This window comes from Hyla sarda, chromosome 8, assembly GCF_029499605.1.
Source record: "Hyla sarda isolate aHylSar1 chromosome 8, aHylSar1.hap1, whole genome shotgun sequence".
Taxonomy (NCBI): domain Eukaryota; kingdom Metazoa; phylum Chordata; class Amphibia; order Anura; family Hylidae; genus Hyla; species Hyla sarda.
The window spans coordinates 10,978,673-10,990,893 of NC_079196.1; the positions used below are offsets into that span (position 1 = coordinate 10,978,673).

Here is a 12,221-nt window from a genome sequence, read left to right on the forward strand (position 1 = left end):
TATAGCGGTAAGTGTCCCCGACATCACACGTATAGCGGTAAGTGTCCCCAGACATCACACATATAGCGGTAAGTGTCCCCAGACATCACACATATAGCGGTAAGTGTCCCCAGACATCACACATATAGCGGTAAGTGTCCCCAGACATCACACATATAGCGGTAAGTGTCCCCAGACATCACACACATAGCGGTAAGTGTCCCCAGACATCACACACATAGCGGTAAGTGTCCCCAGACATCACATGTATAGCGGTAAGTGTCCCCGACATCACATGTATAGCGGTAAGTGTCCCCGACATCACATGTATAGCGGTAAGTGTCCCCGACATCACACGTATAGCGGTAAGTGTCCCCCGACATCACACGTATAGCGGTAAGTGTCCCCGACATCACACGTATAGCGGTAAGTGTCCCCAGACATCACACATATAGCGGTAAGTGTCCCCGACATCACACGTATAGCGGTAAGTGTCCCCAGACACCACATGTATAGCGGTAAGTGTCCCCAGACATCACATGTATAGCGGTAAGTGTCCCCAGACATCACACACATAGCGGTAGGTGTCCCCAGACATCACATGTATAGCGGTAAGTGTCCCCGACATCACACGTATAGCGGTAAGTGTCCCCCGACATCACACGTATAGCGGTAAGTGTCCCCAGACATCACACACATAGCGGTAAGTGTCCCCAGACATCACACATATGGAGGTAAGTGTCCCCAGACATCACACATATGGCGGTAAGTGTCCCCAGACATCACACATATGGCGGTAAGTGTCCCCAGACATCACACACATAGCGGTAAGTGTCCCCAGACATCACACATATGGCGGTAAGTGTCCTCAGACATCCCACATATGGCGGTAAGTGTCCCCAGACATCACACATATGGCGGTAAGTGTCCCCAGACATCACACATATGGCGGTAAGTGTCCCCAGACATCACACATATGGCGGTAAGTGTCCCCAGACATCACACATATGGCGGTAAGTGTCCCCAGACATCACACATATGGCGGTAAGTGTCCCCAGACATCACACATATGGCGGTAAGTGTCCCCAGACATCACACATATGGCGGTAAGTGTCCCCAGACATCACACATATGGCGGTAAGTGTCCTCAGACATCCCACATATAGCGGTAAGTGTCCCCAGACATCACACATATGGCGGTAAGTGTCCCCAGACATCACACATATGGCGGTAAGTGTCCCCAGACATCACACATATGACGGTAAGTGTCCCCAGACATCACACATATGGCGGTAAGTGTCCCCAGACATCACACATATGGCGGTAAGTGTCCTCAGACATCCCACATATAGCGGTAAGTGTCCCCAGACATCACACATATGGCGGTAAGTGTCCCCAGACATCACACATATGGCGGTAAGTGTCCCCAGACATCACACTTCTAACAGGACATACAATAGCCACAGAGCGGGGCGGTAGGTTAGCTCACACACAGCCGTCCCCATAACAAAGACACTGGGGACATTTATCAAAAGGTGTGAGAGGAAATGTTGGACCAGTTGCCCATAGCAACCAATGAGATCACTGCTTTCATTTTCATAAGGGCCTATGGAAAATGAAAGCAGCAATGTGATTGGTTGCTATGGGCAACAGGTCAACTTTTCTCTGCACAAGTTTTGATAAATCTCCCTAACTAACCCAATAACAAAAAATGGGGAGAACACGCTAGAACCTCATGGAAGAATAGTCCCCAACTGTCCCTGAGCCAGAACGGACAGTCCCACTACACGGACCCACAGGGTTTACTAGGGTGCACTGCAGGATGGCTCTGTACCAAGTTCTATCCGGGCATGCTGGGAGTTGTAGTTTTCCATCTCCGTGTTTCCCAACCAGGGTGCCTCCAGCTGATGCAAAACTACAACTCCCAGAATGCCCGGACAGCCCAAGGCTGTCCGGGCATGCTGGGAGTTGTAGTTTTGCATCAACTGGAATTATCCTGGTTGGGAAACACTGTAGGATTCGGTAGCACGTTCCTTCCGCTTCTTTATCCACAGACCCCCGATCAGTGATGCCCCTCACCCCCCACCCTGGGAACAAGGAATCATTTATTTGTGGCTATTGGGGGAGATTTATCAAAACCCGTCCAGAGGAAACGTTGCCGAGTTACCCATAGCAACCAATCAGATCGCTTCTTACAGGGGTGGGACTAGCACTCCTCTGTGCTCACTCCTGTCCTATCAGACTGCAGCATGACAACAGATAGGAGGGGGTTACAGAGCAGCCTGCAATGATTGGATGATGAGACCCAGCACAGCACAGCAGACTCAGGGAGAAAGTCAATTTATGGTAAGTGGTGATGGGCTTAGTACCTGCCTCAGACACGCCCCTGAGCAGTGGATGTGAGAATAAGGGAGCAGCAGAACAGAGGGATTTGTGAGCCGAATACAGAAGATAGACACATAAAAAAAGACATGTAAAGCATCAGCACGACCCAGTGAGTAACATATAGAAGAATTTTTTTTTTCTGAGACAGGTCAGGTCCACTTTATAGGTGTAGAAAAAAAAAAAGTTCCCCTGCGCCACCCTAAATAAATTCCCTCCATTGACTTTGTTACATTTGAGAAGTGTACACCCCCCTGTGAATTGTCGTATGTGCAGTCAGTGAATACACAAAAATCAGAATGAAGAAATTCTCAAATTTTATGGGAAAAAAAAAAAACAAAACAAAAAAAATAACAGATTTTAAAATGTTTATTTAAAATAAAAACAAACAAACAAAGTCATTATAAAAAGGGGTCACCTGACTTTCTAGCCACGAGCCGGTTATTAGAGCGTTAGACGGTAAACAACTTTATTACGGATTAGACTCTTATATACAGATTAGAGAACAAGGTCACATGATCATCAACGAGACAGAAATATTAGGAACCCCTCAGTACCCAACCCCCCCCCCCACCACCCCCACCAGACTATTAGCAGCATAAAGTACAAAACAAAAATAATGCCGCGCGGAGTCAATCCTCCGCGAAATCCTGAAGGTACGAGGGAACGACGCGACGACCGCGCGGTGACAACCGAACCTTCCCTATAGGAGCTACATAAGAACCGACACCGAAATCATAAAGTGTCACTCCGCATCATACCGCAAAAAATCAACAGTTTCCCGGTGAGTAGTTACCGTATGGCGCAATTGCCTCTACAGGTACCTGGGCGGACGCCATTTTTTGGGGTCATTACGAGTAGAGGCTTGTGCAGAAGATGAAGGAGCATCACATTGGCGCCAACAGAAGTTTGGTAGGATTTTGGTGGATTATTTTTATTTTTTTGCGACACATCTGTAGGGAAAATCATTTATGCGGATGCGACGGAAATTCCGCCGTCTGCGCGGTGCAGCAGAATCCCATTGAAAACAATAGGACTCTGCTGCAGCACAATTTCCGGGCAGAATTTTTGATTATTTTTTATTTTATTTTTTTGCCGGGTTCCGCTCGGAAAGTTCCGTCGTATGAACGCGGCTTTTACGGGAGATCAGTACCACCCAAATATCATGTGGGAGGTGTGTAAACGCGTCGCCGTGTAACATGTAGAATATAAACATACATACGAAAAATATCAACAATTCAGTAAATTTTATGCCAGACATTGACCACAGTGTTTCCCAAACAGGGTGCCTCCAGCTGTTGCAATACTACAACTCCCAGCATGCCCGGACAGCCAAAGGCTGTCCGGGCATGCTGGGAGTTGTAGTATTGCATCAACTGGAATCATTCTGGATGGGAAACACAGTTATACAAAGTGTAAGGCAGTGTTTTCCAAGCAGGGTGCCTCCAGCTGTTGCAAAACTATAACTTTTAGTATGCGGCTGAAGGCTTTCCGGGCATGCTGGGAGTTGTAGTTTTGCATCAATCGGAATCATCCTGGTTGGAAGACACTGTTATACATAGTATCTAGTACAGACGAACATCGTGTAAAATCAGTGTTTCCCAACCACTGTGCCTCCAGCTGATGAAAAACTACAACTCCCAGCATGCCCGGACAGCCAAAGGCTGTCGGGGCATGATGGGATTTGTAGTTTGGCATGAACTGAAATCATTCTGGTCGGAAAACATTGTTATACATATTATCAGTGATGATGATCATTGTGTTAGGCAGTGTTTCCCGACATGTGTGTCTCCAGCTGTTGCAAAACTACAACTCCCAGCATGCCCGGACAGCCAACAGCTGTTCAGGCATGCTGGCAGTTGTAGTTTTGCATCAACTAGAACTGCCCAGGTTGGATACACTGTTATACATAGTATCAGTACCGAAGACGATAATCATCATGTAAGGCAGTGTTTCCCAACCAGTGTGCCTCCAGCTGTTCCAAAACTACAACTCTCAGCAAGCAGCTGGAATCATCCTGCTTGGGAAACATTGGTGTATAACAAAATGTGCAATTAGACTTTAGGTCCTCTACCCTATCCATCGTTAAAATATTAAGATACTCCACCTTTGTTAATAATGGCGAGCGCCGCGAGCTTTCCCTGGTAATTGATGCTCTTCGCCTTTTCAGGATGGCGGAGTAAAATACACACGCGGGGCCTTTTACTTAGCGGTTAATATCAGAGCGCCGGCCGCGTGTCACTCGTCTTCCTCCGAAGTCTTATTGTGCAATAGAGGACAGAGCGCGGTTCAGCCGCCCGGGGGCCATTACACGGATATAAAGACGTCCAGATAGAGTCTGTCGTAGGATTCCCTGAAGCACACAATAAACAGGAGGCTGAGAAAGCTGGATCCCGTCAGGCACCAGTTCAGCCACGACAACTCTGAAAGTGAAAAGACAAGATTGACTGTAATCCGGGGCGGTCAGATGGTGTACTTGGGGTAAGACAGTTTATCACTGGGGTCCCGGGAGCAGATAATAAGCACGAGGCCGAGGATACAAGATCCTGTCAGACACCAGTTCAGCCAGGTCAGTGCTGCGTAAATACAAAAGAAAGCGAGAATCACGGCACAATCTGTGCAATAATATGGAATGGTCAGGGTTAGAATAGAGGAACAAACAAAAACACAAGACAAAACGAGGACGAGACGAAAAAAGAAAGAAGAAGAGAAAATGGGGACGAGACAAAAAATTAAAAAAAAGAGGGCAAGACAAAAAAAGGACGAGATGAAAAAAGAAAGACGACGAGTCAAAATGGGGACGAGATAAAAAAAAAAAGAAAAAAAAAGAAAAAAAAGAGGACAAGACAAAAAAGAGGACGAGACATAAGAAAAGAGGACGAGATGAAAAAAAGAGGACAAGACAAGACAAAAAAAAAGGACGAGAAAAATTTTTTTTTTTAAAAAGGACGAGACAAAAGAAAAAAAAGAGGACGAGACAAAAAAAGAGGACGAGAAAAAAAATAAAAAAGGACGAGACAAGAAAAGAGGACCAGACAAAAAATAAAAAAAGGAAGAGACAAAAGAAAAGAGGACGAGACAAGAAAAGAGGACGAGACAAAAAAAAAAAAAAAAAAAAAAAGAGGACGAGATGAAAAAAGAAAGAAGAAGAGAAAATGGGGACGAGACAAAAAATAACAAACAAAAACACAAGACAAAACGAGGACGAGACGAAAAAAGAAAGAAGAAGAGAAAAAGAGGACAAGACAAAAAAAAGAGGACGAGATGAAAAAAGAAAAGACGAGACAAAATGGGGACGAGACAAAAGAAAAAAAAGGACGAAACAAAAAAAAAAAAAAAAGAGGATGAGACAAAAAAATTCTATAAAAAGAGGACGAGATATCAAAGAAAAAAAGAACGGGACAAAAAGGGAATGAGACAAGAGGACGAGACAAAAAAAAATAGGACGAGACAAAAAAAAAGGACAAGACAAAACCGAAACACAACAGGGGAGATTCATCAAAACCTGTGCAGAGGAAGAGTGGTGCAGTTGCCCATAGCAACCAGATTGCTGGTTTCATTTTTAAAGAGGCCTGTGGGAAATGAAAGAAGCGATCTGATTGGTTGCTATGGGCAACTGTACCGCTCCTCTTTTAGGCAGGTTTTGATCAATCTCCCCCCCAACGAGACCCTAGTCACAAACATTTATGGGCCAATAATCTACACAATAGGGTTAAAGGGGATGTCCAGGATCAGAAAAACACTGATGCCTGCAAAACAACAGCAGCACTCCTGTCCTCAGGTTGTGTCCGGTATTGCAGCTTGGCTTCACTGAAGTGAATGGGATGGAGCTGCAGTACTGCACACGTCCTGAGGGGCCGTTTCGGCAGCTCTTAGCATACAGTCAATCATCTATCTATGCCAGCGTTCCCCATCAGGGGGCCTCCAGCTGTGGAAAAACTACAACTCCCGGCATGCTTTGACAGCTGTTGGCTCTATTATTGTTTCACAAACATCGTGTCTACAGCTGTTGCAAAACTACAACTCCCAGCATGCCCGGACAGCCAACGGCTGTCCGGGCATGCTGAGAGTTGTAGTTTTGCAACAGCTGGAGGCACCCTGGTTGGGTAACACTGCTCCAATCCACTGCTTTCCAAAAGGCTTTCTGGGCATGCTGGTAGTTGTAGTTTTGCAATGTATTTATAAAAGCAACAACTTTTTGGAGTTTATTTGCAGATGTAAAATTAGACATTGTGATCGGGGCGGATATTACCCTCTACTCATCATACCATATGGCATACTGGGAACAGTTGTTCTCCGCTGTCAGTGCTGCGCGGTCCCAGGGTGCAACACTCTGGACGAGGCAAATCCGAGGGCCGCACAGCAATGGAAGAACGACTGTGCCCAGAATGCCATATGATGCGTAGGGGTTAATGCACGGGAGGGCGGCTCAGTGAACACGTATAAGCACCATCCTATAAACATCAGTCACGGAGCTATCAGACCATTAAAGATATATATATGTATTCACTATATACTCTGGATAATGAAGCGAACAATAAAAAGGTGTCCTTACGTATATATCAAACATCCCTCTCACCTTCCCTACGCTCCTGCAAGGACGCCTTTTTTATTGTTCGCTCCGTTATCCAGAGCGGTGCAGGACCTGCCGGGTGTAATTGTGTGTGTGTGGAGGGAAGGAGAGTGGGGCCTCACCTGAATAGGGCTATTCCCTACTTACCTATCTTCTGGGAGCTTCTACCTATTAGGAGGATCTCCTGCCTACATATATTCTTGGGGGTTGTACCTAATGGGGGTTTCTACCTAATTGGGGGGCATACCTGCCTAATGGAGGCTTCTACCTAATGAAGGGATACCTACCAACTGGGGGACTCTAACTGGGGGTAGGGGTACCTGCCTACTGGGAGCTTCTACCTAATGAGGGCGTACCTACCAATTGGGGCTTCTACCTAATGGGAGTATTCCTACCTACTGGGATCTTCTACCTAATGAGGGCGTACCTACCAATTGGGGCTTCTACCTAATGGGAGTATTCCTACCTACTGGGGTCTTCTACCTAATGAGGGCGTACCTACCAAATGGGGCTTCTACCTAATGGGAGTATTCCTACCTACTGGGGGCTTCTACCAAGTGAGGGTATGCCTACCAACTGGGGGATTCTACTTAATTGTGTGTGCGTGGGGGGGGGGGTAACTACCAGCTGGGGGCTTAAACGTAATAAGGAGGTATCTACCAACCGGGGGCTTCTACCTTAATGGGGAGTGTTCCTACCTATTGGGGGCTTCTACAGAATTGTGGGGGTAGCTACCAACTAGGGGATTCTAACTAACTGGGGGGGTACCTACCAACTGGGTCCTTCTACCTAATGGGGGGTACCTACCAACTGGGGGCTTCAACATAATAAGGAGGTACCTACCAACTGGGGCTTCTACCTAATGGGAGTATTCCTACCTACTAGGGGCTTCTACATAATAAGGAGGTACCTACCAACCGGGGGCTTCTCCCTAATGGGGAATGTTTCTACCTACTGGGGGCTTCTACCGAATTGTGGGGGCAGCTACCAACTAGGGGATACTAACTAACTGGGGGGGTACCTACCAACTGGGTCCTTCTACTGGGAGCTTCTACCTAATGAGGAGATGCCTACCAACTGGGGGGGGGGGGTTCTACCTAATTGTGTGTGTTTGGGGGTAAATACCAACTGGGGGCTTCAGCATAATAAGGAGGTTCCTACCAACTGGAGGCTTCTACCTAATGGAGAGTATTCCTACCTACTGGGGGCTTCTACCTAATGGAGAGTATTCCTACCTACTGGGGGCTTCTACCTAATGGAGAGTGTTCCTACCTACTGGGGGCTTCTACCTAATAAAGATTTTCCACCTACCTTCCCTACAACTTTTGCCTAAGGCTTTACCAAGTCTAGAGCCTCCTCTGATCTCACATGAAAAAGTACTTGTACCCGGTTTTCAAAAAAAGATCATTTTTTAATTTGGACATCCCTAATAAAAATGAGAAACCGTGCGGCAGAACATAACCTGTAAGCAAAGAAGACAGTGTCAGTATAAATACCCCCCACTCCCCCCTTAGCGTCTTATAAAGGAGTTGTGCCTCCATTTATACAGTGATCTGCCAGGTGCAGAGATGAGACCTCGCCCCTCCCTCTGTCCAGCATCTCTTATGGGATTTCCCTGTTACGGCTGTGTATATCCTCCTCTCATCCTGCCCTCCTTTATTATCAGAGAACATTACAAACTCTATAGTTCTACAAGTGCCGAAGTCCTTAAGGGTAAACACCTAAGTAACAGAATGTAATTCAGCGCAGACGTCTCCGGACGCCAACTAGACAGAAGGCTTTTACACTTGTCATTTTTATGGCGGAGACTCTCGCTCGGTCTCTAAACACTAGAAGAAGAAGAGGAATTTTTCAAAAGCTAAATGAGTGTTGGGAAAATAGTCAAAGTTGATTTGGCGAGAAACTTTCTCGAGAGGAGACAACTGGGAAATGGCGGAAATGGTGGCGGCAGCTCGGAGCGGTAAATGCATCGAATGGAAACTACAGAGCACAAGGGTATAGGAGAGAGAAGAGCAGTGTTTGTCAACCAAGGGGCCTTCTGCTGTTGCAAAACTACAACTCCCAGCATGCTGGGAGTTGTAGTTTTGCAACAGCTCGAGGCTCAGTGTTTGTAAAACACTCGCATATGGTATTCTGGGCAATGAAGGTCCTGGTTAACGAAGGGACTAGCAAAAGGTCCTGGTTAACGAAGGGACTGGCAAAAGGTCCTGGTTAACGAAGGGACTGGCAAAATGTCCTGGTTAACGAAGGGACTGGCAAAAGGTCCTGGTTAACAAAGGGACTGGCAAAAGGTCCTGGTTAACAAAGGGACTGGCAAAAGGTCCTGGTTAACAAAGGGACTGGCAAAAGGTCCTGGTTAACAAAGGGACTGGCAAAAGGTCCTGGTTAACAAAGGGACTGGCAAAAGGTCCTGGTTAACAAAGGGACTGGCAAAAGGTCCTGGTTAACAAAGGGACTGGCAAAAGGTCCTGGTTAACAAAGGGACTGGCAAAAGGTCCTGGTTAACAAAGGGACTGGCAAAAGGTCCTGGTTAACAAAGGGACTGGCAAAAGGTCCTGGTTAACAAAGGGACTGGCAAAAGGTCCTGGTTAACAAAGGGACTGGCAAAAGGTCCTGGTTAACAAAGGGACTGGCAAAAGGTCCTGGTTAACAAAGGGACTGGCAAAAAGGTCCTGGTTAACAATGGGACTGGCTAAAGGTCCTGGTTAACAAAGGGACTGGCAAAAGGTCCTGGTTAACGAAGGCTGTATTTGCATATGTTAATGCCTGATAATAGGAGCGGCTCTTGTGTTATTCCATATAGGATTTCTGGCTTTTTCTGTGCATTACAGGTAATAGTGAGAGGTTTTGAATCAGTGGGGTCTGGGAGCGGAGACCCCATCATTTTATTAAAAAAACAAAAAAAGGCGTAGACGACAATACAGAAGACTTGTGTCAGCAGAAGCTTTGTAGGTTATTGCCTGATAATAGGACGGTTCCCTACAGAGCGGCTCTTGTGTTATTCCATATAGGATTTCCGGCTCTTTCTGTACATTACAGGTAAAAAACGTCCGATGTTTTGATCGTTGGGGTCCGGGTGCAGAGACCCCTATAATATCGCTAAACACAAAAAGGAGTAAACAACACTAAAGACAACTTGTGTCAGCAGAATCTCCGGCCCCCGGTCCTCCATACATTCCTGCACACACCAGGCTCTGCTGCGGCCTCAATCAATCCCCTGATGACTCCGTCTTATCCTAAGGAATGACTGCCGGTCTACAGCGCCTGGAAGATGACGGATAGACCATGCTGAGTAATTGCAACGCTTCAGCTGCTCCTGATGGCTGCATTTATCAGCCTCAATGCTGCACTTTAACAGGATACGAATTTCCTTTAAAAATTTATTCCAAAAGGAGAAGAAAAAATAAAGAAAGAAAAAGAAAAATGCTGGATTGTTAAGTATTATTACTGTATACGTAGACAAGTGACTACCGGGCAGCCACAATACATATAGGGAAGACCTCGATGATCACAGTGCAGCACATACAACAAGAGGGTTCATGTTCACCTTCTTTTCTAACTATTATCTTCCCTGACGAAGCATCCTTGTGAAACCCGTCTGGTTGGTGGGATTACTGAGGTGCCACTGTCACGCTGTGTGTGTATATGGGGCATAGTTGGAGGGTGTTCCTTTGAACATTTTTCGTTTAATTTTTTTTAACTAAGGATGAAGGATAACTAAATGAAAATATTTTATATTTTTATTTATACACAAATATGTATAATGAAAAATATATTCATTATATATTTTTATATACACACACACACGTGTAAAAATATATAAGTGATAAATAAAAATTAATATATTTTTATATAAATGTTCTATTAATTAAAATTTATAAATTATAGATGTAATAAAATATTAAATTATTTATTTTAAAAATATTTAATATATTTATATGGTTATAATGATTAAGTATATAATATATAAATAAAAATATATTTAAAAATATATATTTTATTATATACGGTAATATTTTATTTATTCATTATATATTTTTATACAAACACACACACACACGTGTAAAAATATATAAAAATAAATAAATATTTTATTCATAAAATGTATAAATAATATTTTAATTAATTTTAATTTATAGATTGTATATTTAAATATATATATATCAAATATAATATCTAAATAAAAACATATATAATTTTTATTTATTCATTAATTATATATTTTTATACAAACACACGTGTGTAAAAATATATAAAAGAATAAATAAATATTTTATTTATAAAATGTATAAATAATATTTTATATTAATTTTAATTTATAGATTGTATATTTAAATATATATATACACATCAAATATATAATATCTAAAATATATATATAATTTTTTTATTCATTAATTATATATTTTTATACAAACACACGTGTGTAAAAATATATAAATTAATAAATAAATATTTTATTTATAAATAATATTTTATATTCATTTAAATTTATAGATTGTATATTTAAATATATATATAGTTATATATATTTTTATTTAGATATTACATACTTGATAACTTATTTACAGAATTTTATTTATTAATATTGTTAATTATTTATACTGTGTGTGTGTGTGTGTATATGTATATATACATATGTATATGCGCACACACAAAATATAAATAAAATATGCATTTGGCAGTTTTTCCCAAGCAGGGTGCCTCCAGCCGTTGCAAAACTACAACTCCCAGCATGCCCAGGCAGCCGAAGGCTTGCTAGGAGTTGTAGTTTTGCAACATCTGGAGGCACCTTGTTCGGAACACAAGCACCTTCCCAGCCGACCATTATTAATTGGCGTTATACATATTGTCCTAATGTTCCCCTTCGCTGCTCGGCGGATTATTCACCGCCGCTCATTCTGCCGCCTTAAATCATAATCCTGTAATTATGTATTTTATGACAACATTAAAGTGAATCATGGATCCGAGTGGATCGCCGTCCTTTCCAAACCGCCGGCACGAAAAGCGGCTGAAATACTTTTGTCGCCCTTCGTACACGGACTGCGCTCGGAACGGATTTAATTCGCCCCGCAGAGATCAATACAGGGAATAGAAAACTTTTACCTGGAATTAAAGACGAAATGTCAGGCATCCTAAAATGTCAAGGCACAATTACCCGCTGCATCCGGAGCGACGCCGTGACCTTACAATATTGCGTCACCTGATTAATGGAGATCGCGAGGACAGGACGTCATGATGCCAAGTACTGGAAGTGGTGCTGAAGAAAGACCTGGCCGAAAACAGG

General features: G+C 43.6%; 1 protein-coding gene across 1 annotated transcript in view; it reads right to left on the reverse strand.

Moving 5' to 3' along the window:
• Window positions 1-2,712: 2,712 nt before the first annotated feature.
• SLC49A4 (solute carrier family 49 member 4) overlaps window positions 2,713-12,221 on the reverse strand; it is a 72,110-nt gene continuing 62,601 nt past the window's right edge. The window contains exon 9 of the mRNA XM_056536542.1: window positions 2,713-4,784. Coding sequence (XP_056392517.1) covers window positions 4,669-4,784 — 116 coding nt within the window. The 3' untranslated portion in view covers window positions 2,713-4,668. The remainder of the gene's footprint in view (window positions 4,785-12,221) is intronic.